Source organism: Hyla sarda, chromosome 4, assembly GCF_029499605.1.
Source record: "Hyla sarda isolate aHylSar1 chromosome 4, aHylSar1.hap1, whole genome shotgun sequence".
Classification (NCBI taxonomy): Eukaryota; Metazoa; Chordata; class Amphibia; order Anura; family Hylidae; genus Hyla; species Hyla sarda.
Window position 1 is genome coordinate 276,227,050 of NC_079192.1, and position 23,004 is coordinate 276,250,053.

General features: G+C 42.9%; 1 protein-coding gene across 3 annotated transcripts in view; it reads right to left on the reverse strand.

Moving 5' to 3' along the window:
- Positions 1–23,004, reverse strand: part of PLXNC1 (plexin C1) — a 155,071-nt gene that overhangs the window by 73,270 nt on the left and 58,797 nt on the right. For all 3 annotated transcript variants that reach the window (XR_008892709.1, XM_056574327.1, XM_056574326.1), the window contains exons 14-22: positions 18,376–18,552; positions 17,155–17,254; positions 13,900–14,001; positions 7,803–7,909; positions 7,134–7,187; positions 5,209–5,342; positions 4,832–5,030; positions 4,083–4,229; positions 408–585 (exon numbers count right to left, since the gene is read on the reverse strand). Coding sequence is in view for 2 of the 3 variants with exons in the window: in XM_056574327.1 (XP_056430302.1) it covers positions 408–585; positions 4,083–4,229; positions 4,832–5,030; positions 5,209–5,342; positions 7,134–7,187; positions 7,803–7,909; positions 13,900–14,001; positions 17,155–17,254; positions 18,376–18,552 (1,198 nt within the window). In the remaining variant the exon portion in view is untranslated. The remainder of the gene's footprint in view (positions 1–407; positions 586–4,082; positions 4,230–4,831; positions 5,031–5,208; positions 5,343–7,133; positions 7,188–7,802; positions 7,910–13,899; positions 14,002–17,154; positions 17,255–18,375; positions 18,553–23,004) is intronic.

The following is a 23,004-nucleotide window of genomic DNA, read 5'->3' on the forward strand; positions in this document are numbered from 1 at the left end:
TCTAATATACTTTGTTTAAAAAAAGTGAAGTGTTCTATGTTTTATTTGTGCTTAAAAAAGCTTAAGAGCACATTTTTCCCCAACTCATACACAGACTTTGGACCAAAGTCCAAATGCAGAAAGTGCAGCCTGGAGTGCTGAGAGGGGTGTGTCCAGCCTCATCCAATCATAGCTCCTCTCACACTTAACTGCCATATGCTGTTGCTTGGACACACCCCTCAGCACTCCAGGCTGAACTCCCTGTGTTTGGGCTTCAGGCCAAAGTCTGTGTATGAGATGGGGGAAAATGTGCTCTTGAGTTTTTTAAGCACATATAAAACATAGAATTATTAGAAATATTTTTTATTTACCATAAGGTGTGCAATAGCAAAAATTAGTTTTAATGAGAGTGCCTATTTAAATCTTACCTAAAACAATATCACAAAGAGGAAGCCCTAAAGGATATCCTTTTTTACTCTGGAAAGACTGAAGTATTTTCTCTTTTACTTGTCCAATCGTATCACAATCCAATACATTTACTTTAAGGCCCTCCTTAGTATCTTCCCCTTCTTGATCTGATGTTTTTGGAAAATGCACATTTATCTCCTGAAATAACAAGAAACTAGATTATTCATTTGATACCTTATCAATGCAATAAAAAAAAAATATTTTTTTCTAGATCATTAATACTTTGTCTAGGGCTATTCAGAGTGCTACTCTACCAAATGGTGAGTAAAATATCTTGTTTCAGGCTACATGGTCAATGTGGCAGCTTCCCGGCCACCAATAGGCTCATGGAATTCCTATGTAACACAATGGCATTCTTAAAGCTTTGGCTTAAAAATTGTAAAACATTTTCAATGAATAATTGTTGTAGAATAAGTCAATAGAACATATGGAACTTAGAAAAGTTTTTATGCTTTTGCAAATGAAATGTCCTTATTACACATGTACACATACAGAATAATACTTGAGCCTTGGTTCTACTTTTTTATGCCAGTGGTTTTGTAAGGAAGTGACAATAAACTCTTTACCAAAGATTTTAAGAGGGTGATGGAATGTCATGATGATGATTGAGAAAATATCTGCATTCATCATAGGATAAAGTATGTATGTAGTTTGGTGAACGAAAATGAGATTGCTTTTTCGTTCAATACATTGTTCTCCTCTCTAACTTCCAACTGTCTCTAACTGTGGACCAAACCAATGCACAGTTGTTACCTACAATAATGGATTGATCCAACAAACTGTGCCAAATGTCTGTCAGCAAACTGTAGATTGAACCAATGTACAATGTACTCTACTTGGATTCTGCTCAAAGAGTGACCGAGAGAATTATTTAGGTGGTAAAATTCTGTAGTTTGGACTGTGCAGCTAAATCCTACAGACAGCCATATGATTTAGCTATCGAATTATTGAGCATCATTTTTTAAGGAGAAATATTGGAAATTCCGTACTGTGAACCCAGCCTTACAGCTATCTAATGGTGTCTGTAGCTGCAAATACATCTGACATATACACACTGGCCCTGATTTACTAAGAGTGTCTGGTTATTTTCAGAGTGTGTCCCCCCCCCCCCCCCCCACTACTTTTTTCTCACACGTATTTATCAATTCTTTGCACATGTTGGGAAAATTCTGTCGCAAGATATTAAATTCTATCGCAAGGGGAAAAAAAGTGTTGCACAGGAAAAATTAAGTGTAAAGCAAAGTTAACAAACAAAAAGTAAAAAAGAAAAAAAAAAGAAATGAAAGCCAACATTAAAAAAATAAATAAAAAAGAAAAATGAGAAATTCCCCAAAAATTATTTAAAAAAATAAAAAATATAATATAAAAAACTACTAAGGGGACAAAGTAACAGTTTTTTTTATTTTAAAAACACACTTTTTAACAGATTCCCAACACCTCAAGGCAGTTGGGTTTTCAAGTTCAGTATTTCACTATTTTTCTAGTGGGTTTTTAAATACAACTGTCGGGTTTTCAGGAAAATATTGGGAACACGCCCAAATACTCAGAGTTACTAGAAAACCATTGGGTTTTTACCAGTAAAATGTGTTGCACAAAGTGTCGCAGAGGACGTGCGACACAAATTGTGTCGCATAACCCAATAAAGAGTCGGTATCATGTTAGTAAATCAGGGCCACTAAATCCATTCTTTTGCTATAATATTTTAACAGGATTCTTATGTTTTAAAAATCCATTTCCTTCTGCTTAAAAGATTTCAGACAAATTTAATAGTGTAATATGTTATTTTGTTTTATTATTACAGTCATTAGAAACTACTTTTGACATGTTAATCAGACATGTCAAAAGTTTTTCATGCCAGGTCTTCTGAAACCTGCTGCGATCGTGAGTTATTAGCCGGAGAAACCATTCGAGAGATCCATCCATTTCTCTGCATAGACTGGATGGATGTTTAGGTGTTTTCAAGTTATCACAGAACATATATATAGACAAAATCCATCTGAGTTAAACAGTAGACCTCACTTTGTTCAGACAATAATGGATAAAACAATTATGGGGACCTATCGGTCCATATGAAGATAAAGAAGGCTAAGAGATTTAAAATTCTTCTTTTATCATCTAATAGATGTACAGACCAAATTGGCATCTGACAGCACAGAAACGCTAAAATGTTTTATTACGTAAAAAACTTATATTCTCAGAAATAGAAGTATTATTGGGTATTTATGATTCATTCCGGTCTACAAACAGGATACTCCTGATCTTATGAAAAGATCTGTTTTTGGCCACTGTTAGGCACCGTACTTATTTTTGTGACATCATGCTTGGTGCCTATAGAGATTGAGTACTACCTTGGCATCCACTAAAGGGAGTGATACTGGGACATTAGGCACTACTAGGGTGTTATCTAATCCCTCATCACCACAGCTGGAGATTTATATATAGACTGTGGTTAATACAAACCTGGGAGGCCTTTTACCTATATTCACCAACTCTAGCTGACACTTAGAGTTGGTGTTGTCTCACTATTCTTTGTGAAGGTCATCTTTATTGGATTGGTGCAGCACTATGAGTATGCATGCGGTTTGCTGCCTCTGCATAGGTCAATGGAGTCTTTAGAGTTGGCGTGTTTGCTCTCAGTTGTTGTTTTTATTGCACGTTCATTACAGGAGTCCATTGGCTTTCTGGTTCCCATGCATTTTATACATTGTAATAAATATTTTATGATGAGCTCTATTCTATAGGACTCTTGTGTCTCTATTTTAAAATGATATTGTTAGAATACCGCATTTTTCGCCGTATAAGACGCACTTTTTCTTCCCCAAAACTGGGGGGAAAAAGTCGGTGCGTCTTATACGGCGAATACACCCCTATCGCGGCGGTCCCTGCGGCCATCAACGGCCGGGACCCGCGGCTAATACAGGACATCACCGATCGCGGTGACGCCCTGTATTAACCCTTCAGATGCGGCGATCAAAGCTGACCGCCGCGTCTGAAGGGAAAGTGACACTAACCCGGCTGTTCAGTCGGGCTGTTCGGGACCGCCGCGATTTCACCGCGGCGGTCCCGAACAGCCCGACTGAATAGCCGGGTTAGTGCTTACAGGACACCGGGGGGGACCTTACCTGCCTCCTCGGTGTCTTCTCCGTTCAGGGATCCCCTGTATGGCCGGCGCTCTCCTTCCTCGTCGTCACGTACGTGCGTCGGCGTGCGTAACGATGTGATGGCGGCGACGGAGAGCGAGGATACCCGGCCGGCAGCAGAGACGTTCCGGAGCGGCGGGGACACGGCGACAGCGACGGAGCGACATCCAGGGCAGCGGTGACGGGTCCGGAGCGGCGGGGTCACGTGAGTATTACCTCCTATGCAGTGGTCTTCAATCTGCGGACCTCCAGATGTTGCAAAACTACAACTCCCAGCATGCCCGGACAGCCAACGGCTGTCCGGGCATGCTGGGAGTTGTAGTTTTGCAACATCTGGAGGTCCGCAGGTTAAAGACCACTATTGGGTTAAAAATCTTAATTTTTTTAGATTTTGACCCTAAAAATTGGGTGCGTCTTATACGCCGGTGCATCCTATAGGACGAAAAATACGGTACATTTGGTTGGTAAAATGAGCAGTTAGTAAATAATACTTACCACACTACTAAATTCTGTTATCTGCCATAGCAACCAATCCTCATTCAAAGTATAGAGAGCTTTACATGTCACTGCATCTATTGGGCCTTTGTGTATCCTCTGATTTAGTGTACAAACAAGACCGTACAGAGGTTCTCCCACATATTCCTATGTAAAGCACAAGTATGATCAATAAAAGAGAAAATAGACTTCCTGACAATTTTTTATATCAGCTGTAAGTTCCAAAGAAAATATTTACTTGCACACATGTATGCAACAAAGCTCAAGTAGGGGTATACTAAGTAACTGGTTTTAAGGTCTGAATAAAGTAGTTGTTTTTGCAGAATAGTTTAACAGGTTAACCACAAAAACTTCACAGTTTGTGTTTGGAAAAACCACCCTGTCTACTCTACTGTTCTGAAGGACATCACACTTCTGCTTCCTCTTACCATTTATATATATATATATATATATATATATATATATATATGTGTGTGTAAAACTATAACATTATATTTGATAGATCAGACAATGTAAAATCTTTTTTTTTTTTTCAACAAAGGCATCAGACTGCTGTGATAATGGCTCCCCGCGATCCCATCAGGGGAAGCCGATCCTTATCATTGGTATTGTAATGTTTAACAAAAACATTATAATGTAAAATGTAGGAATTTTACAGTCTGTATTTTCAGCCTATTTTCAGTAGTTGTTCTAAGTGAGGTACTTACTCTCAAGAAACCATACAGACAAATAGACACACAAGTACTTACTCTCAAGAAACCATACAGACAAGTAGACATCCAGTTGGTCAGTAACTTTTCAACGACTGTCTCTGTTCGTCTTAGCATCAGCTTTGGATGTTTGTTACTAGATTGCTCAATAAGATCTTTAGTTAATTTTTCAAGTAGCCCAGTGAGGTAGAGTAGATTACACTGGAAGTTAATGGTCAGGAAGGATGCAAACATACATCTAATAAAAAGGGAGAGTTACAGGTTCCAATTAGCTTCCAATATATAATTGAAATCTCCTATGTATTATAGTCCGTTTTACTGTTGACATTGAGAAAGTGTTTGATTAAGAGGGGCATTCAAGCACATTAGCAGCACATTTCCCATAGAGAAAGTATATAAATGAATGTGGTTCTCACCGGTCCTTTATTGTAAAATCATTCTGTTTTTCCAAGGTATGGATAAGCAGAACCAGAAAATTTTGGTTCTCAAATAATGTCTTCATAGTGGATACTATTTCCTCATCTTGCGTTGACTTTCTAGCTTGGAATGGCTGCAAAAACACAGGTTACATATTGCTCTCACTGTTGGCCCATAGAAAATTTGCAGTTTAAAGGTGGTATAGCTTGGCATGCTATAAGTTCTCTCTCTCTCTCTCTGTCTCATAGACGTAATAAAATCACCTTTTACACACTTCAGACAATGATAGAATCAAATCTTAAATATCTACTTAGGTAAATGGACACAAGCTTTGAATGTATTCCAGTGTTTTCTCTCCCCCCCCCCCACTCTCTCTTCCACTCCTACATTGCCTCCCACACTCCCCCCTTTCTCCCCTTCAACCCTGTGTGCGTGCAAGCTCTCATGTCTCACTAATATGTTAGGCCTATTTCTAATATTTGAGCTGTTATTTGATTGGGCCTGCATGCAGTTCTGTTTAATTGTCAGTTTACGCATTGCTTTACTTGCACTGTGCGATCTATGTAACTCACTTGTGTTTGTTGTTTAAAATGTAGAAATAGAAATGAGATTTGAAAAAAAAAAAAAAAAAGTTACATGGACACTGTGTCCTGGAGACATATCAAAAGTTTTGATCGGTAGGAGTTAGAGTGATCACCAATCAGAAGAACGAGCCTGGAGAAATTCTTGAGCACATGACACAGAGCAGGGAGAGGAGTGTGCAGCCATGTGTTTTTTTCCTGGCTTGTTCTTCTGATTGGTCGGAGTCTGTATGTCACCACTAAGGCCAGTGATTGCCTAAGCAGATACAGTATGTCCTGTATATCAAGATTAGGAAGTGGAAATTACCAGAAGCCCAGTGAGCATTAGAATGGCATCAGTAGGTGAGTAATGCTTAAAGGGAATTACTTATTGTTTAAATCAGGTTTTCCAGTTTTTTATTTTACCATCTATATATTTAGTTTATAATAATCCTAAAATCTTGCAGTTTGCATTATGGCCACTAAGCCTAATACTAAGCTGAGACTTCATGGTCTGTACAGCTCATTTGCCAGTAATGCCAGAATTTCAGGGAAAGGTGATGCCAGTAGAGAGAGAACACTGGATCCACCAAGCTTTTCAGTAGAGATCAGCATCCCTGTAAAATTAGCTCTGACATGTTCACAGAGAATGCCCAGTAGTGTCTCCAATTCGTCTATTGGTGTCTATATCAGTGGGTCCTTCTGTAAAGCATGTCACTAAACTCTGTTAAAAACTGCTCGGGCAAGACGGGAGCCTCCATAATAATACACAAAAAAATTAAATGTAAAAAATTGCAATCAGAAAATAAACACCAGAAAAACAACATGTTTCAGTATCTGCCTCCAATCAGTAAAGAAAACAAAATCTGGTGAAATCACATAAGTAGTTTTTACGCCAATCTGCCCTTTTCCCCCTTTTATAAGAAATATGGATTTCCTGTGACTGCTTATTACAGAGGTATAGTAGCAAATATTTTTGTATTGGAGGGATGCCATAATTATACAGAATCTGACAGAAAAAAAAAAAAAAAACATTAATTTGTCCAACAAACTGCCACTAGATTATCCCAATTGGGCTGTAATTTTGTTATTCTATTAGTTTTTTTTCTAGGGGTGTTCCTGTCTGCGGGTTGTAGTTAGCAGAATTGTGTATATATGTATATAAGTGAATCCATACTTCAGTGTATCAACTTTATGTATATTTTAGGAAGAAATAACCGCCTCCCTCTCCAGTGTTCATTTTCACTACATATCAATAACAGGCTATGCTTGTGCAATGTCACACTGCATATCATTTGCCACTCAAACTATGGTGCTGTACAAGATATGAACTCCCAATCCTGTACTGTAAAGAGTTTACTTACTGATGGAATAGTATCACACAGTTTTTCAAATATGTCTTGCTTGCTTTTTTCAGACTAGGAAAACACATTAAAAAAATCATTAAAATAATGATAGTGTACATACCATTGCCATCTATCGCCTATCTGTTTTATAGCAATATTATTAGTAATAGAGTCTATGATGGAGGATACTAGGTGATACAACCAAACTGTATATCTCTTCTCTATACAAGGCTATTTCAGCTTTGATCTGCATGTCAGTTTCGTTTGGAGCACACTGTTTGCAAAGGAAACAATGCCTAACAGGCCAACAAAGAGGCTAACCAGCACACCATAACTATATGTCCATATCAGTATTGGTGAATATACAGTAGCCAATACCTTTTTTCATGTCACGCCCCCTCCCATAGACATGAATGGAGGGGGCGTGGCGTGACATCACGTCCCCAGTCCCGGAAACCAGGAGGTTTCCGAAACTGGAGATTTAGCAGGGAGATTGCGGCGGGTCTCAGCAGCGGGCCCCCCGTGATCAAACATCTTAGGCTCTATCCTTTGGATAGGGGAGAAAATGTTTTTGGCCGAAATACCCCTTTAAGGACATAATGGGCTATGTCCTTAAGGGGCTAAAAACTAGAAGCATGACATGTGTGTTACCTTTAACATATCAAACTGTTAAAATGCAAAAATTACCTCAGGAAAGAAGATATTTATAGCAAAATGTTTGTAGTCAAAGAAAGGAGTAGTTCCAAGGGCTTCCTCAGCCACATCTTCTTTATCTGTCTGAAGTTCTGCAAAACCTTCACAAAAAAATGAAATACATTTTCTAAAGTCACATCTATCTTTTCCTTCTGTAATTTTGCTACAATGTATGACAATTACTGCTTCTTAGTATAAACAAATACATTGAAAATAGAGATGAGCGAACTTACAGTAAATTCGATTCGTCACGAACTTCTCGGTTCGGCAGTTGATGACTTTTCCTGCGTAAATTAGTTCAGCCTTCAGGTGCTCCGGTGGGCTGGAAAAGGTGGATACATTCCTAGGAAAGAGTCTCCTAGGAATGTATCCACCTTTTCCAGCCCACCGGAGCACCTGGAAGCTGAACTAATTTATGCAGGAAAAGGCATCAACTGCCGCAGGGGCGGACACAGACAACAGAGGGCCCCTGTGCAAAGAATGTGCCTGGGCCCCCCCCCCCCCCAAAAAAAAAGTAATATGCCATAAAATTGCACTGCAACTCACATTAATCTGCATTAGGTAGGCAGCAGTTCCCCCACATTAGGTAGCATAGTTTCCCCACATTAGGTAGCATAGCATATATTCCCCACATTAGGTAGCATAGATTCCCCACATTAGGTAGCATAGCATATATTCCCCACATTAGGTAGCATAGATTCCCCACATAAGGTAGTGTAGGATAACCCCAACAAACAAACACACACACACTCTCACTCACCCACACACTCTTACCTTGCCTGCACTACTTACATCTGCCTGAGAGGACTTCCTGGCAGAGGTGCGCGCTATAAGTGACGTTATCAAACGCTCTGCGCTGGACGTCAGCGTCCAGGTGCTTGCGATGACGTCACTCACCGCACGCACCTCAGCCAGGAAGTCCCCATGGGCAGATGTAAGTAGCAGTTTAGTGACTGGGCAAGACTGGTTTCCCTGTCATATGTGCACTGGCAGGGCTGCCATCAGAAATTTCGGGGCCCCTTACACAACTCAAGGCCTGAGACCCCCACCGATCACCTTGGTTGAAGTGGTTCTCCAGCTGTTGGAAAGCTAAAACTCCCATCATGTCTGAAGAGCCTCTGGCAATGGGAGTTATAGTTTTGTAACAGCTGAAGAGACACAGATTGGACACAGTTTTACCCATCATCACTGCAGAACTTACAAGTGACTACAGCTCTGATGGGACAGTCATAACAACACACAATGATGTCAGTGACCTGAGTGACGTCTTCTGACTTAAGTGATATCTTCTCTGTAATCTTTTCTTCTTCATCTCGTCCAGAGACCAGGTCTTCCTCCAGCTCCATCTTCTCTACAGAGTCTGACATCCGGACATCATTGGCTCCTCACTTTGTCAGCAGATCCTCATCCTCTGCATGAAGACAATAATCATTATAACCTTGCCAGAAAGTGTAACCTAAATAAAATACTGCCCCACACTGTACCCTGAATATAATCCTGCCACACACTGTACTCTGAATATAATCCTGCCACACACTGTACCCTGAATATAATACTGCCACACACTGTACCCTGAATATAATCCTGCCACACACTGTACCCTGAATATAATCCTGCCACACACTGTACCCTGAATATAATCCTGCCACACACTGTACCCTGAATATAATCCTGCCACACACTGTACCCTGAATATAATCCTGCCACACACTGTACCCTGAATATAATCCTGCCACACACTGTACCCTGAATATAATACTGCCACACACTGTACCATGAATAGAATACTGCCATACACTGTACCCACTAAATATAATACTGCTATTCACTGTACCTACTAAATATAATACTGCCCCACACTGTACCCTAAATATAATACTGCCAGACACTGTAACCTGAATATAATACTTCTGTACACTGTACCCACTAAATATAATACTGCTATACACTGTATCCACTAAATATAATCCTGCCACACACTGTAACCTAAATATAATACTGCCACACACTGTACCCTGAATATAATACTGCTATACACTGTACCCTGAATATAATAATGCTATACACTGTACCCTGAATATAATACTGCTATACACTGTGCCCACTAAATATAATCCTGCCACACACCGTACCCTGAATATAATACTGCTATACACTGTACCCTGAATATAATACTGCTATACACTGTGCCCACTAAATATAATCCTGCCACACACCATACTCTGAATATAATACTGCTATACACTGTACCCTGAATATAATACTGCTATACACTGTACTCACTAAATATAATCCTGCCACACACTGTACCCTGAATATAATCCTGCCACACACTGTACCCACTAAATATAATCCTGCCACACACTATACCCACTAAATATAATACCTCTTATCCTCTGTGTCCTCATCATTCCTCATCACCCCATAACCCCTGCCAAACCTCTCCTCAACACTACTATAACCACCCCCGCACCTCTCCTCATCGCTACTATAACCCCCTGCACCTCTCCTCATCACTACTATAACCCCCCACACCTCTCCTCATCACTACTATAACCCCCCCGCACCTCTCCTCATCACTACTATAACCCCCCCAGGCACCTCTCATCACTACTATAACCCCCCCACACCTCTCCTCATCACTATTATAACCCCCCGCACCTCTCCTTATCACTACTATAACCCCCCCACAACTCTCCTCATCACTACTATAACCCCTGCACCTCTCCTCATCACTACTATAACCCCCCGCACCTCTCCTCATCACTACTATAACCCCCCACACCTCTCCTCATCACTACTATAACCCCCCCACACCTCTCCTCATCACTACTATAACCCCCCTGCATCTCTCACCACCCCCATAACACCCCCCTGCACCTCTCTTCACCCCCATAACACCCTCCTGCACCTCTTATCACCCCCATAACCCCCCCTGCACCTCTCATCACCCCATAACACCCCCCCTCTCATCACCCCCATAACACCCCCTGCACCTCTCATCACCCCCATAACACCCCCTGCACCTCTCATCACTCCCATAACCCCCCTGCATCTCTCATCACCCCCATAACCCCCCTGCATCTCTCATCACCCCCATAACACCCCCTGCACCTCTCATCACCCCCATAACACCCCCTGCACCTCTCATCACTCCCATAACCCCCCTGCATCTCTCATCACCCCCATAACCCCCGTGCATCTCTCATCACCCCCATAACCCCCCTGCATCTCTCATCACTCCCATAACCCCCACTGCATCTCTCATCGCCCCCATAACCCCCCTCTCATCACCCCCATAACCCCCCTGCATCTCTCATCACCCCAATAACCCCCCTGTATCTCTCATCACCCCCATAACCCCCCTGCATCTCTCATCACCCCCATAACCCCCCCTCTCATCACCCCCATAACACCCCCCTGCACCTCTCATCACCCCCATAACCCCCCTGCACCTCTCATCACCCCCATAACCTCCCCATGCACCTCTCATCACCCCCATAACACCCCCCTGCACCTCTCATTACCCCCCATAACCCCCCTCTCATCACCCCTATAACACCCCAAGCACCTGTTCCCCTGCACCTCTCATCACCATTGTAGTCTGCAAACAACATAGCCCCCATCGAACCCCCCGTTCACTTACCCTGCCGGGGTTCGGTGCAGCTGCTGCTCCTGTCACAGTGTTCCACTGCACGGGGAGGATCCGTCGGGAGGCTGCTTGACTGGAGATCGCGCCGGGACAGGTCAGGTGACTGGAGTAGACGTGTGTGCCTGCGCGGGGCACGTCGACTCCCATCAGCCCCTGGCCTGTCCGGCCCTGCCGTACTTCTTAAGGGGCCTGCGCCCTAGAAAGAGCGGGCCTCATAGTCCTGCGGGCCCCCCAGACTATGAGGCCCGGTCATAGTTCTGACAGGTACCCAGCCAGGAGTCAGTGAGTGACAGTCGCAGTCACTCACTGACTAGCCGGAAAAAAAAAAGTACAGGGACGTCCGGGCCTCCCTGAAGCTCCGGGCCCCATACAAGTGTATGGGTTTACCCCCTGATGGTGGCCCTGTGCACTGGGTCCGATGGTAGGACCGGCCCAGCGTGTGAGGGCGGGCCCCCTCACACGCTGGGCCCCTGTGCAGCTGAACCTGCTGCACAGGCGATATGTCCGCCCCTGAACTGCCGAGCCGAGAAGTTTGTGACGAATCGAATTTACTGTAAGTTCGCTCATCTCTAATTGAAAATAGTAATAGAAATCTAATGTATATTAAAAGATTGTATAGCTTTCCATTTATAATGTAATTAAAGGGGTACTCAGGGGGAAAACATTTTTTTAACCCCCTTAAGGACCACAGGTTTTTCCGCTTTCGTTTTTGCTCATCACCTTCTAAAAATCATAAATCTTTCAATTTTGCACCTACAGACTCATATGAGGGCTTATTTTTTGTGCCACCAATTTTACTTTGTAATGACATCCATCATTTCCCCACAAAATTTACGGCGAACCCAGTAAAAAAGAATATTTGTGGGGCAAAATTGAAAAAAAAAAAAACAACACCATTTTGCAACTTTTGGGGGCTTTCTATGCAGTGCATTTTTCATAAGACTGACACCATATCGTTATTCTGAAGGTCCATACGGTTACAAGGATACCTAATGTATGTAGGTTTTATGATGTGTAAAATTGTCATTTTCTGACCCCTATAACTTTTTTCTTTTTTCATATACAGGGCTATATGGGGATCAGTTTTTAAACCGTGATCTGAAGTTTTTATCGGTACCATTTTTGTTTTGATGGAATTTTTTGATCGCTCTTTATACATTTTTTAGGGTATACAAAGTGACCAAAGTGACAATTTTGGACTTTGGATTTTTTTTTTACGTGTACGCCATTGACAGTGTGGTTTAATTAACATGATATTTTTATAGTTCCGAAATTTTTAACACGCAACGATACCACATATGTAAAAAAAAATTTTGTTTACATTTTTTTAATGGGAAAAGGGAGGTGATTCAAACTTTTATTAGGGAAGGGGTTAAATCACATTTATGAACTTTTTTTTAACTTTTTTTTTTTTTACACTTTTTATTAGTCGCCATAAGGGACTATTACATGCAATCCTTGGATTGCACACACTGTTCAATGCTCTGCCATAGCATAGCACTGATCAGTGTTATTGGTGCTCTGCTGCATCCCGCTGTCCTCTCAAACTGTTTGGGACGCCACGATTTCACTGCGTCAGTCCCGAACAGCCCACTGACCTAACCAGCAGCAGTTTTCTCCCGTTTTAGACGCCACGATCAACGTTGATTGCGGCATCTAAAGGGTTAATACCGGACATCAGCCCGATCGGCGATGTCCGGTAATAGCCGCGGGTCCTGGCTGCTGATAGCAACTGGGACCTGCTCAGCTCCTGAGCGTTGCTCTGCAACTGACTCAGCTCCTGAGCGCACTTCAGATAATGGGAGCCACGAGAGTAAATATACGCTCATGGTCGTTAAGGGGTTAATCAACTGGTGCCAGAAAGTCAAACAAATTTGTAAATTACCTCTACTTATCAGCAGTCACCAAATAAACTTTTAGTCCTTATTTAATTATATGACACTTTGCCATTTACTTGCTGTTAACATTCTCAACCTTTATTTGTTTTTAATGTGATTGAAAAAATGTCCACTAGGTGGCTCTGTTCTCTGCGCAAGTCAAACAGTTAGTTTGGTCTCCTCCCGGCCTGGCTGGAGACCAAACTCAGGAAGTGCATGCAGGGCATGGCAAGGCACAGCTCTCGCAGGCTTCAGTGACGTTGCGGCTGGTGGGGGAACGCCCACTTTACCCTGCTGGGAGCTTACACAATGTGAGCACAGAGAAAGGTATGATACAGGGTGTTAGGAGTAGTTAGGAAATATAATTTGAGTTAGTATAGAAAATATGGTTTGATGACTGGTACTCTTTAACCATAACAGCTTGCTACTTGTGGCATTGTTTACTGTGCACAATACATTTACCTTCACATTTTCACTTACATACAAACTATTGCAAAGGAAAAGTGGAGCTATTATCCATAATATTCAGGTTCTTGTCAATGTTTATGCTGGGTGGACTTACCTTCACGTATCTCTTTCCTTATTTCACACTCCAGTTCTTCAATATCTTTGCCCAGTTTCTTGCTCAGTTGTTTGGATTTGTGTCTTGTGATTAAAATGGCAGCTGAATATAAAAACTTATATGAAAATACTGACGACTTTTTATTAAACATCATTTTTTTTATTTTTTTTTATTTTAGCTTTTATCTGAATTCGCCTTGAATTACTGAACTGTGTTTACATCATTGGAGTATTCCAAAGTGTTTATTTGTTCATGTTTACATGCTCATTCTGGCTAATACTGCCACACAATTTACCCTCTGAACATAATACTACCACTTACTTTCTTCCTAGTTTGTCTGAATCTCACCCCTGTACTGTCCTTCTGTCGTCCCCCTCACACCTTTTCCCCCCTTCACCCCCACACACCTCTGTCTTCTCTAACAAAACCCTCCCTCCCCTCCACCAGACCCCTCTGTCCTCCCCCATACCCCTTTGTCCCCTGTCCGGATGCTGTTGTTGCTGTGGGAGGAAGGTGGTGGTGGTGGTGGTGGGGGAGGTCAGAGGAGCACTTCAAGGGCAGCAGCTGCACACAGCAGAGGGAGCTCTGCGCACCCAGCCTTCAGCCTCTGTGCTGCCCTGCCCTCAGCTAGCTCTGTATTGCAGAGCTGCTCAGCCACAGTGTGTCAGCTACATTGTGAAGTCAGAATGTTGCTGTCACACGGGCAGGTGGCACGACTGGGCAGTACAACTAGGCACCTGGAGGTGTCACCCACCCCATATGGGGGTGTCATTAAATGTGGTCCGCACCCTGTGACGCAGAGAGTTTTTTTTTTTTGCTTTTTTTTTTTAAATACATTTTCTTAAAATATGCATATAATGAAAGAAAACAGTAAGTTCCATTCATTCCAGCAAATAAAAGCAAAATATCATCACGTTTTGTGCAACATGCATACTAGAGTGACATCAGCATATTGGGTTTTATCTCACAGTACATGAGAGGACAAGAAAACCAACAGATTTAAACTACTGAACCAAACGAACATACAAACAAAAACACTTGTGCAGTCTCCTTAGGCCTGTATAGTGAGAGCTAGGTCTACAGCCCAACACCCATAGAAAGCACATGTCTTGCCAGGTCTCCCCCCTTTCCCCCACCTAAGAAATGGTATTCTTGCCCACAGTGGTCATATCCTGTTGCTTTAACTGGTTAACAACCATGGACATGCATACTCGTCCATGTGCCGTTAACCTGGTATAGCGGGGGCTCCCGACTCGAGCCCACATTATGCCGGCCCCCAAATGATTCTTGTAGCTGGGGGCGAGCGTTAATAGCCGACATGAGATCTCCCTGTGTCACTGGCCACCTCTCTGGGATATTGGCTGAACTGTATAGACTGTACCATCAGTCTTACCTCAGTAAAGCTACTGTTACCCTTAACCTGGCCTTAGACTCTTTATTGTGCTTGCCTAACCTAGGATTAGCGGTACTACCTTTGGTTGGTTATAAGGCCAAACCACGAACTGGCATCACGACAAGAAGGGGTTAATACCATCTACCCCTGGGGCCATAACATCTGCCCCCTTACACCTTACATCACACCCTGTGGCGCACCACACACACACACACACACACACACACAACTCTGCTATACCCAGGGGCAGACTGACTGGTCGGTCAATTCAAATGTGGTCTGAGGGCCCGGCTGGGGAAATGGCCTGCTGCTGCTATCTTCCTTTATTGAAATCTTCCTCCAAGTGTAAGCTGCATCTGCAGCCTACACTAAGAGGACATGTAAAATCACTCATCAGCTCCTGCACTGTGGAGGAAGAAAGACACGTGAGCCTGTGCTCTGGAGTGGATGGCTGTGTGGGACATGATCTAGTGAGTATACTTTTTTTTTTTACCCTCGGATCAGTGGAGTAGGAGTTATGGGTAGAGCAGCTGGCTACCTACCTATATAGTTACCCACCTGGATGCATAGCTACCCACATGACTACTTGGCTACCTAGCTACCCACCTAACTATCTTGCAACCTAGCTACCTATCTGGCTACACACACACATTTTAATAAACAAAAGTCCCTGTACACTTCACTACCAAGCTATTCCTCCTCCCGCTAATGTGACTGATCACGTGACTGCTTTTTAGGACCTCTTGTAAGAAACTAGATGTGATGTGCACATCCTATACCATATCTTCTCCTGCCCTGCACCGATTACAGGGGTCAACGCCTGGAAGAAGAAGGTAAAAGACTGTGTAGTTATGGAAGGTTGCACAGTTTCCTTGGTGAGTGGGCAAAGTGTTGGTCGAACTGCACACTATGGGGGAGATTGATCAAAACCTGTACAGAGGAAAAGTTGCCCAGTTGCCAATAGCAACCAATAAGCTTGTTTCTTTTATTTTTAACAAGGCCTCTGCAAAATGAAAGAAGCAATCTGATTGATTGCTATGGGCAACTAGGCAACTTTTCCTCTGGACAGGTTTTTATAAATCTCCCCCTATAAGACACATGAAGATCTTTTCTTGCTAAAAATTAAATCTTATAGATGTACTTATAAAAAACTTGTCTTTGCTCGAAGACTGGCATAAAGGAATAGAGATTCTATTGATTTCTGTGAACCTATAAACCACTTGCCCCAGTCTCTAAGCAAAGCAAAGCTATGACTAGAGACAAAAAAGGTTTCCTTTAATGTACAGTTTTGTAGAAAAGAGAAATGTCCTGGATCCAGCAATTCCGTAAAAATCCAAGTTTATTTGAAATCCAAAAACATTAAAATCTTGCAAACAAGCACTTAGTGCACACCACCTAACAAGTGATACACCATATCATGGACTTGTTTCGAGCGCATGCGCGCTCTTGATCACCATGATCACCTGATGATTAAGAGCACGCATGCGCTCAAAACGGGTCCACGATTCAGTGTATCACTGGTTAGGTGGTGTGCAAGATTTTAATGTTTTTGGATTTCAAATAAACTTGGATGTTTAACGGAATTGTTGGATCCAGAACATTTCTCTTTTCTACAATACGTACCAGGCCAGGCGAGGCTGAGGATTGGTGCAAAACCAGTGGGAGGTGAGCGGAAAATCTTTTTCTCAATTTCAATGCACTTTTCCTTTAATGTATACAACACTGGCTATTATAATAAAGTTGTGCTAAGCATGGTTGGAAAGTCTTTACAATGTTCACTGAATTGAATCGCGTAACAAGTTGACAAGAAGTACTAAACTAAAATAAAATTATACATGGAAGAAATGCAGCTATACACTTACCGATAACTACAATTACAAGAAGTGGAACAACCAGGAGAATGAAAAGATATAGGAAAGAGCTTGGATTTGTTACTCTTACTTTCAAGTTGCCTAATATAACCTTGAAGAACAATGAAATAATAAAATGAGTCATTTTAGAGTGTTAAAAAGAAATAAGTAAAAAATAGGATCTGCCTATTTTCAGGTACAGCACTACTCCTGTCCTTAGATTATTTTTAATGATCTGTTTCTATTTTATAATTGTAAATATTTAAATGTTATATTTTTGTACATTATGGGGACATATTGCCTAAGCTTCTGCTCTGTTAACAGCATCTAGAGATATGTTCTACAGTGGCCACATGTACATAGGCAACAAAAGACTGGCCAAGAATAATTAAATTCTATGGGGGAGTTTTCTAGGGATGCTCTATGGCCTATTTTGAGGTCACCGTGGAGGGAAGGGAAGTGGGACAATCACCTATTGTGAATGGCATGATCCCATCTTATCTATCTACTCTTGTCACTTTAATCTAGTGCCTGTTTGGGATATCACCATCCTGCGTGTCAAATGTCATGCCAAACTAGAGCAAACATATACTGTAGCTCATGATAAAGGTCTGTCAAAAAGGAACTGTCTTTTTTTTTGGCTAGGGTATCACCCTTGTTTAAACACCCACAATCTTTGTATAAAAGCAGGTACTATATATTAGGGGGATAAATAAAAACTTGCCTGATCCGTGAAAATGTCATTTCATTTTTTTTTTTTTAAAGCATGTATTTGATAAATTATGGTGGATTTCACTTAATATATTATCTGTTATTTTTTTGTTTTGTTTTGTTTTTTTGATTCTTTGGTTTTGTTTGTTTTTATTCACTAACGGGTTTTCAAGTGAAACTAAAAAGTGTCAAGGCTAAAGGTGACTCATGGCACTAACAATGTGTCGCCTAAGCGACACTTTTTCTAAACAGTATAGCAAAAGGAAGAAGCATGTCTGTATTTTAACTATTTAACAGTAACATTTATTATTTATTATCAGCTGTCTATTAAAATTATACAATTATAGATTTCAGAGATACTTTCATATAGATTAGTTTACATTCATGTATCACATACCTGTAATAAAACATGAGGAAATGCCCATAGCAAAGTTGTTTACCACTTTATTGCTATCAAGAACACCATTATATTTTCAATACTTTTTATGCATCATCCCCAAAAAAGGGATTACAATAACTTACCTCAACCCACAATGGCATGCCCATAACTTTCCCAGTTAAACTTTTCTTTGCTTTACAATATATATAATCCTTAGTGAATCCTGTTATGTTCCAGGCTGTACAGTTTAGTACCTCTGCCTCATAGTGTAGTTGGACTTCAATTTCATGTGGCTGAATTTTCAGTTCATCCTTTTTTTTCTGGGGATTAAGCAGTGTGTAATATTTATCATAGGCTAAGGTTAGCTGAAATGTAATACGAGAAAACAAAAATCCACAAAATGTATAAACTTAATAATAAATTCACAAGACATGAAACAAACAATTCCTGTTCAAGTGCATAATATTATCTATTGCGTGTAGTACCATACCTAAACAAATTGGTCATACCAGTGATTCCCAACTAGTCAAAGGCATGCAGGCCGGGAAGGATATGAATGCAATAGAGATTGCGCCGGATTGTTCCCAGCCCCCCCCCCCCCCCCCGTATTGTTCCCGTCCCCCTGGATTGTTCCCGGCCTGCCTGATTCTACCCAGCCCACCTAATTCTACCTGGCCTGCCTGATTCTTCTTGGCTGGCCGATTCTTCCCGCGAAGAACGGCTCAGCTTAATTAAGGTAGTGCACCCTCTCCACTCTGTCACCCCTGTCCACCCCCCTTTTCACCCCTCTGTTACCACCTTTCACCCTTGTCCACTTTAATGTCATCCATGTCCACCTTGTCTGCTCCTGTCACCCATGTTCACCACCCCTCTGACAACCCCCAATCTACCCCCTATCACCAATGTCCATCCCCCACTATTCACCCCTTTGTCCCTTTGTCACCCCTGTCCACCCCTCTGTTACCACCTTGTCACTCCTGTCCACCCCTCATTCACCCCCTACGCCCCCTTGTCACCCATGTACACTCTTCTACACCCCTCTGTCCCCCATGTACACCCCTCTGTCACCCATGTACACCCCTCTGTCCCCCATGTACACTCTTCTACATCCTTCTGTCACCCATGTACACCCTCTGTCACCCATGTACACTCCTCAGTCACCCCCTCTGTCACCCATGTACACTCTCCTACAACCATCTGTCACCCATGTACACCCCTGTCACACCCTACACCCCTGTCACTCATGTACACTCTTCTACACCCCTCTGTCACCGATGTACGCCCCTCTTTCACCCATGTACACTCTTCTACACCCCTCTATCACCCATGTACACCCTCTGTCACCCATGTACACTCCTCTACACTACAACACCCCTCTGTCACCCATGTACACCACCTGTCACCCATGTACATCCCTCTGTCACTTCATAAGAATTTTTTTTCCTTTTTATAGAAATGATGGCTTATAAAAAAAAAAGACCACTAGGAGTCCCCATACCATCCAGAACATAATCCTGTTCAGTTGCAGCATCATCTTTTTCAATGCTGAAGCTCAGGCTGGGGCAAAGTCCAGTAAGTGAGGGCGGGACTAGCACTCCTCTGTGCTCACTCCTGTCCTATTAGACTGCAGCAGACAAGATTGTTCCCGCCCCCCCCCCCCCGTATTGTTCCTGTCCCCCTGGATTGTTCCCGGCCTGCCTGATTCTACCCAGCCCGTCTAATTCTACCTGGCCCACCTGATTCTTCTTGGCCCGGCGATTCTTCCCGCGAAGAACGGCTCAACTCAGCTTAATTAAGGTAGTGCACCCTCTCCACTCTGTCACCCCTGTCCACCCCCCTTTGTGACCCCTCTGTTACCCCCTCTAACCCTTGTCCACTTTAATGTCATCCATGTCCACCTTGTCCACCCCTGTCACCCATGTTCACCACCCCTCTGACAACCCCCAATCTACTCCCTATCACCAATGTCCATCCCCCACTATTCACCCCTTCGTCCCTTTGTCACCCCTGTCCACCCCTCTGTTACCACCTTGTCACTCCTGTCCACTCCTAATTCACCCCCTATGCCCCCTTGTCACCCATGTACACTCTTCTACACCCCTCTGTCACCCATGTACTCCCCTCTGTCACCCATATACACCCCTCTGTCACCCATGTACACTCTTCTACACCCCTCTATCACCCATGTACACCCTCTGTCACCCATGTACACTCCTCTACACCCCAACACCCCTCTGTCACCCATGTACACCACCTGTCACCCATGTACATCCCTCTGTCACTTCATAAGAATTTTCTTTCCTTTTTATAGAAATTATGGCTTATAAAAAAAGACCACTAGAAGTCCCCATACCATCCAGAACATAATTCTGTTCAGCTGCAGCATCATCTTTGTCAATGCTGAAGCTCAGGCTGGGGCAAAGTGCAGTAAGTGAGGGCGGGACTAGCACTCCTCTGTGCTCACTCCTGTCCTATCAGACTGCAGCATGAAAGAAGAGAGGATGGTCCAACGACATCTCAACATCCTCTCCTCATCCCCTTCCTTTCTCAGAGCCTTTATAACTGTTATCCCCAAAGAAGGTAAAGACCCCTTATTATGCCCCAGCTACTGCCCCATCTCCCTAATTAATACTGACACAAAATTGTTTGCTAAATTGATTGCCAACAGGTTGGTGTCCCACATGGCCTCCAAAATCCATCCGGATCAAGTGGGCTTCATACGGGGTAGAGAAGCTAGAGACAACACCCTTCGGACGTTCTCGGTCATACATTATGCCCAGAGACACGATATCCCGCTTTTCCTTCTATCACTTGATGGATTGGGACTTCCTGTCGGCCTCTTTGACGCAAGTGGGCATTGGTCGCACCATGTTATCTCGTATCATGGCGCTGTACACCCAACCCCAAGCCCAAATTCGTATTAACGGCCGACATTCAGCCCCTTTTAACATCTGTAATGGAACGCGACAAGGCTGCCCTCCATCCCTGATCCTTTATATTCTCTGTATGGAACATCTGCTGTTGGCTATCCGACAAAACTCGGACATAAAGAGTCTCCTTACTCTGCCCCTCCATTACAGATGTTCGGCCTTTGCCGACGACCTTCTCATATTTATCCTCTCCGCTTATTTCCCTCCCCTCCCTGCTGCAGACTATACGCCGATTCTCGGCTCTTAGCAATTATAAACGAAACCCCTCAAAAAGCGAGGCACTGAACATCACCCTCCCATCAACTGTCGTCAATCAACTGCGTGAGTCTTATCCCTTTAACTGGCAGACAACCTCTTTACAATATCTGGGTATTCAAGTAGCCAAAAACTTATCAGACACCTACAAACTGAACTTTCCTCCACTCCTGAGTGTCCTGAGGGCAGACTTGTCCAGATGGGAGCGTAAGGATTTTTCATGGCTGGGTAGGGTAAATATCCTAAAAATGAATATGCTCCCATGCCTTCTTTATCTCTTCTCCAGCATACCTTTGAATCTCCCTAGATCATTTTTCAGGGACCTAAACACGCTCCAGTCCGGATTTGTCTGGGCTCGCGGATGCTCTAGACTCGCCAGACACGTCCTGATTAGAAGGAAATCAGAGGGAGGTCTGGCCCTTCCGGACTAACTATCTTACTACTTAGTTGCTATCTTAACACGTGTCCTAGACTGCTGTCATTACCACAACGATAAACAGTGGGTGTCCTTGGAGGGCCTCCTGATCGAATGTGGTCTAAGGCTTCTTAATGGTGCCCACGGCCTCCTTCCTCCCCTTCCACCACCAAGCCACTACCCCGTCTTGCACTCAATACATCAATCCAGACGCTATTACTTGTCCCGAATGGACTTATTCCCCCGAGATGGGCCTCTCATGCCTCTGTTTGACAACCCACTCTTCCTACCTCCCACATCATGTTGGTCTTTCCTCACTTACCAGCGTGATAGCAAAGTTACCTTCCACTCCTTCCTCTCCACCTCCTCGCTGAAATCCTTGTCTGACATTCTCAAGGGTACCCCCCCTCCCCCATGCAGCTCTTCCAATATGAACAATTGAAACACTTTTATGCCTCACAGGGTCCTGGCCTTCGCTTACATCGCCAACTGACTAAATTTGAGAGCGTATGCACTACATCCCAGCCTTTGACCTGAGCTATCAGTGTTCTTTATACTCTTTTATTGGATTCAGCTACTACTCGCCCACTACCCTTTAGGGCTGGATGGGAGAGGGATCTGGGTCGACCATTACTGGATAGTGAATGGCACCGCATATTATCCAATGCCCATAAGTCCTCCATCTCCTGTAGAGCACAGGAGGTAAACTATAAAATAACTACAAGATGGTATCAAGTCCCGTCACTGCTGGCCTCCTATTATCCTGGGGTCTCGGATATGTAGAGATGTACTCTTTTTGAGATGTGGCCCTATCTGGGGTCTTATCTATTGTGGTAACCAACACCTACTGTTGAAATTATTATGCTGTTATTGTGCTTTTCTTTTATTGCATTTTTGTAATGTTTTGTAACGTTTTATTACATATACTGAAAATTAATAACATTTAATTGTGGAAAAAAAAGACAGAAGAGAGGATGGGGTTACAGGACAGCCTGCAGAGATTATATGAAGAGACCCATCACAGAACAGCTGACTCAGGTTGGAAGATGAGTCATGCAGAATGAGGACACACCCCCTCCAAAGAACAGAATGACAAACGAAGTGAGCAACAGATAGAAGGTATGTGTGAGAGAAATATAAGTGCTAGACCAGTGATTCCCAAAAAAGGTTGG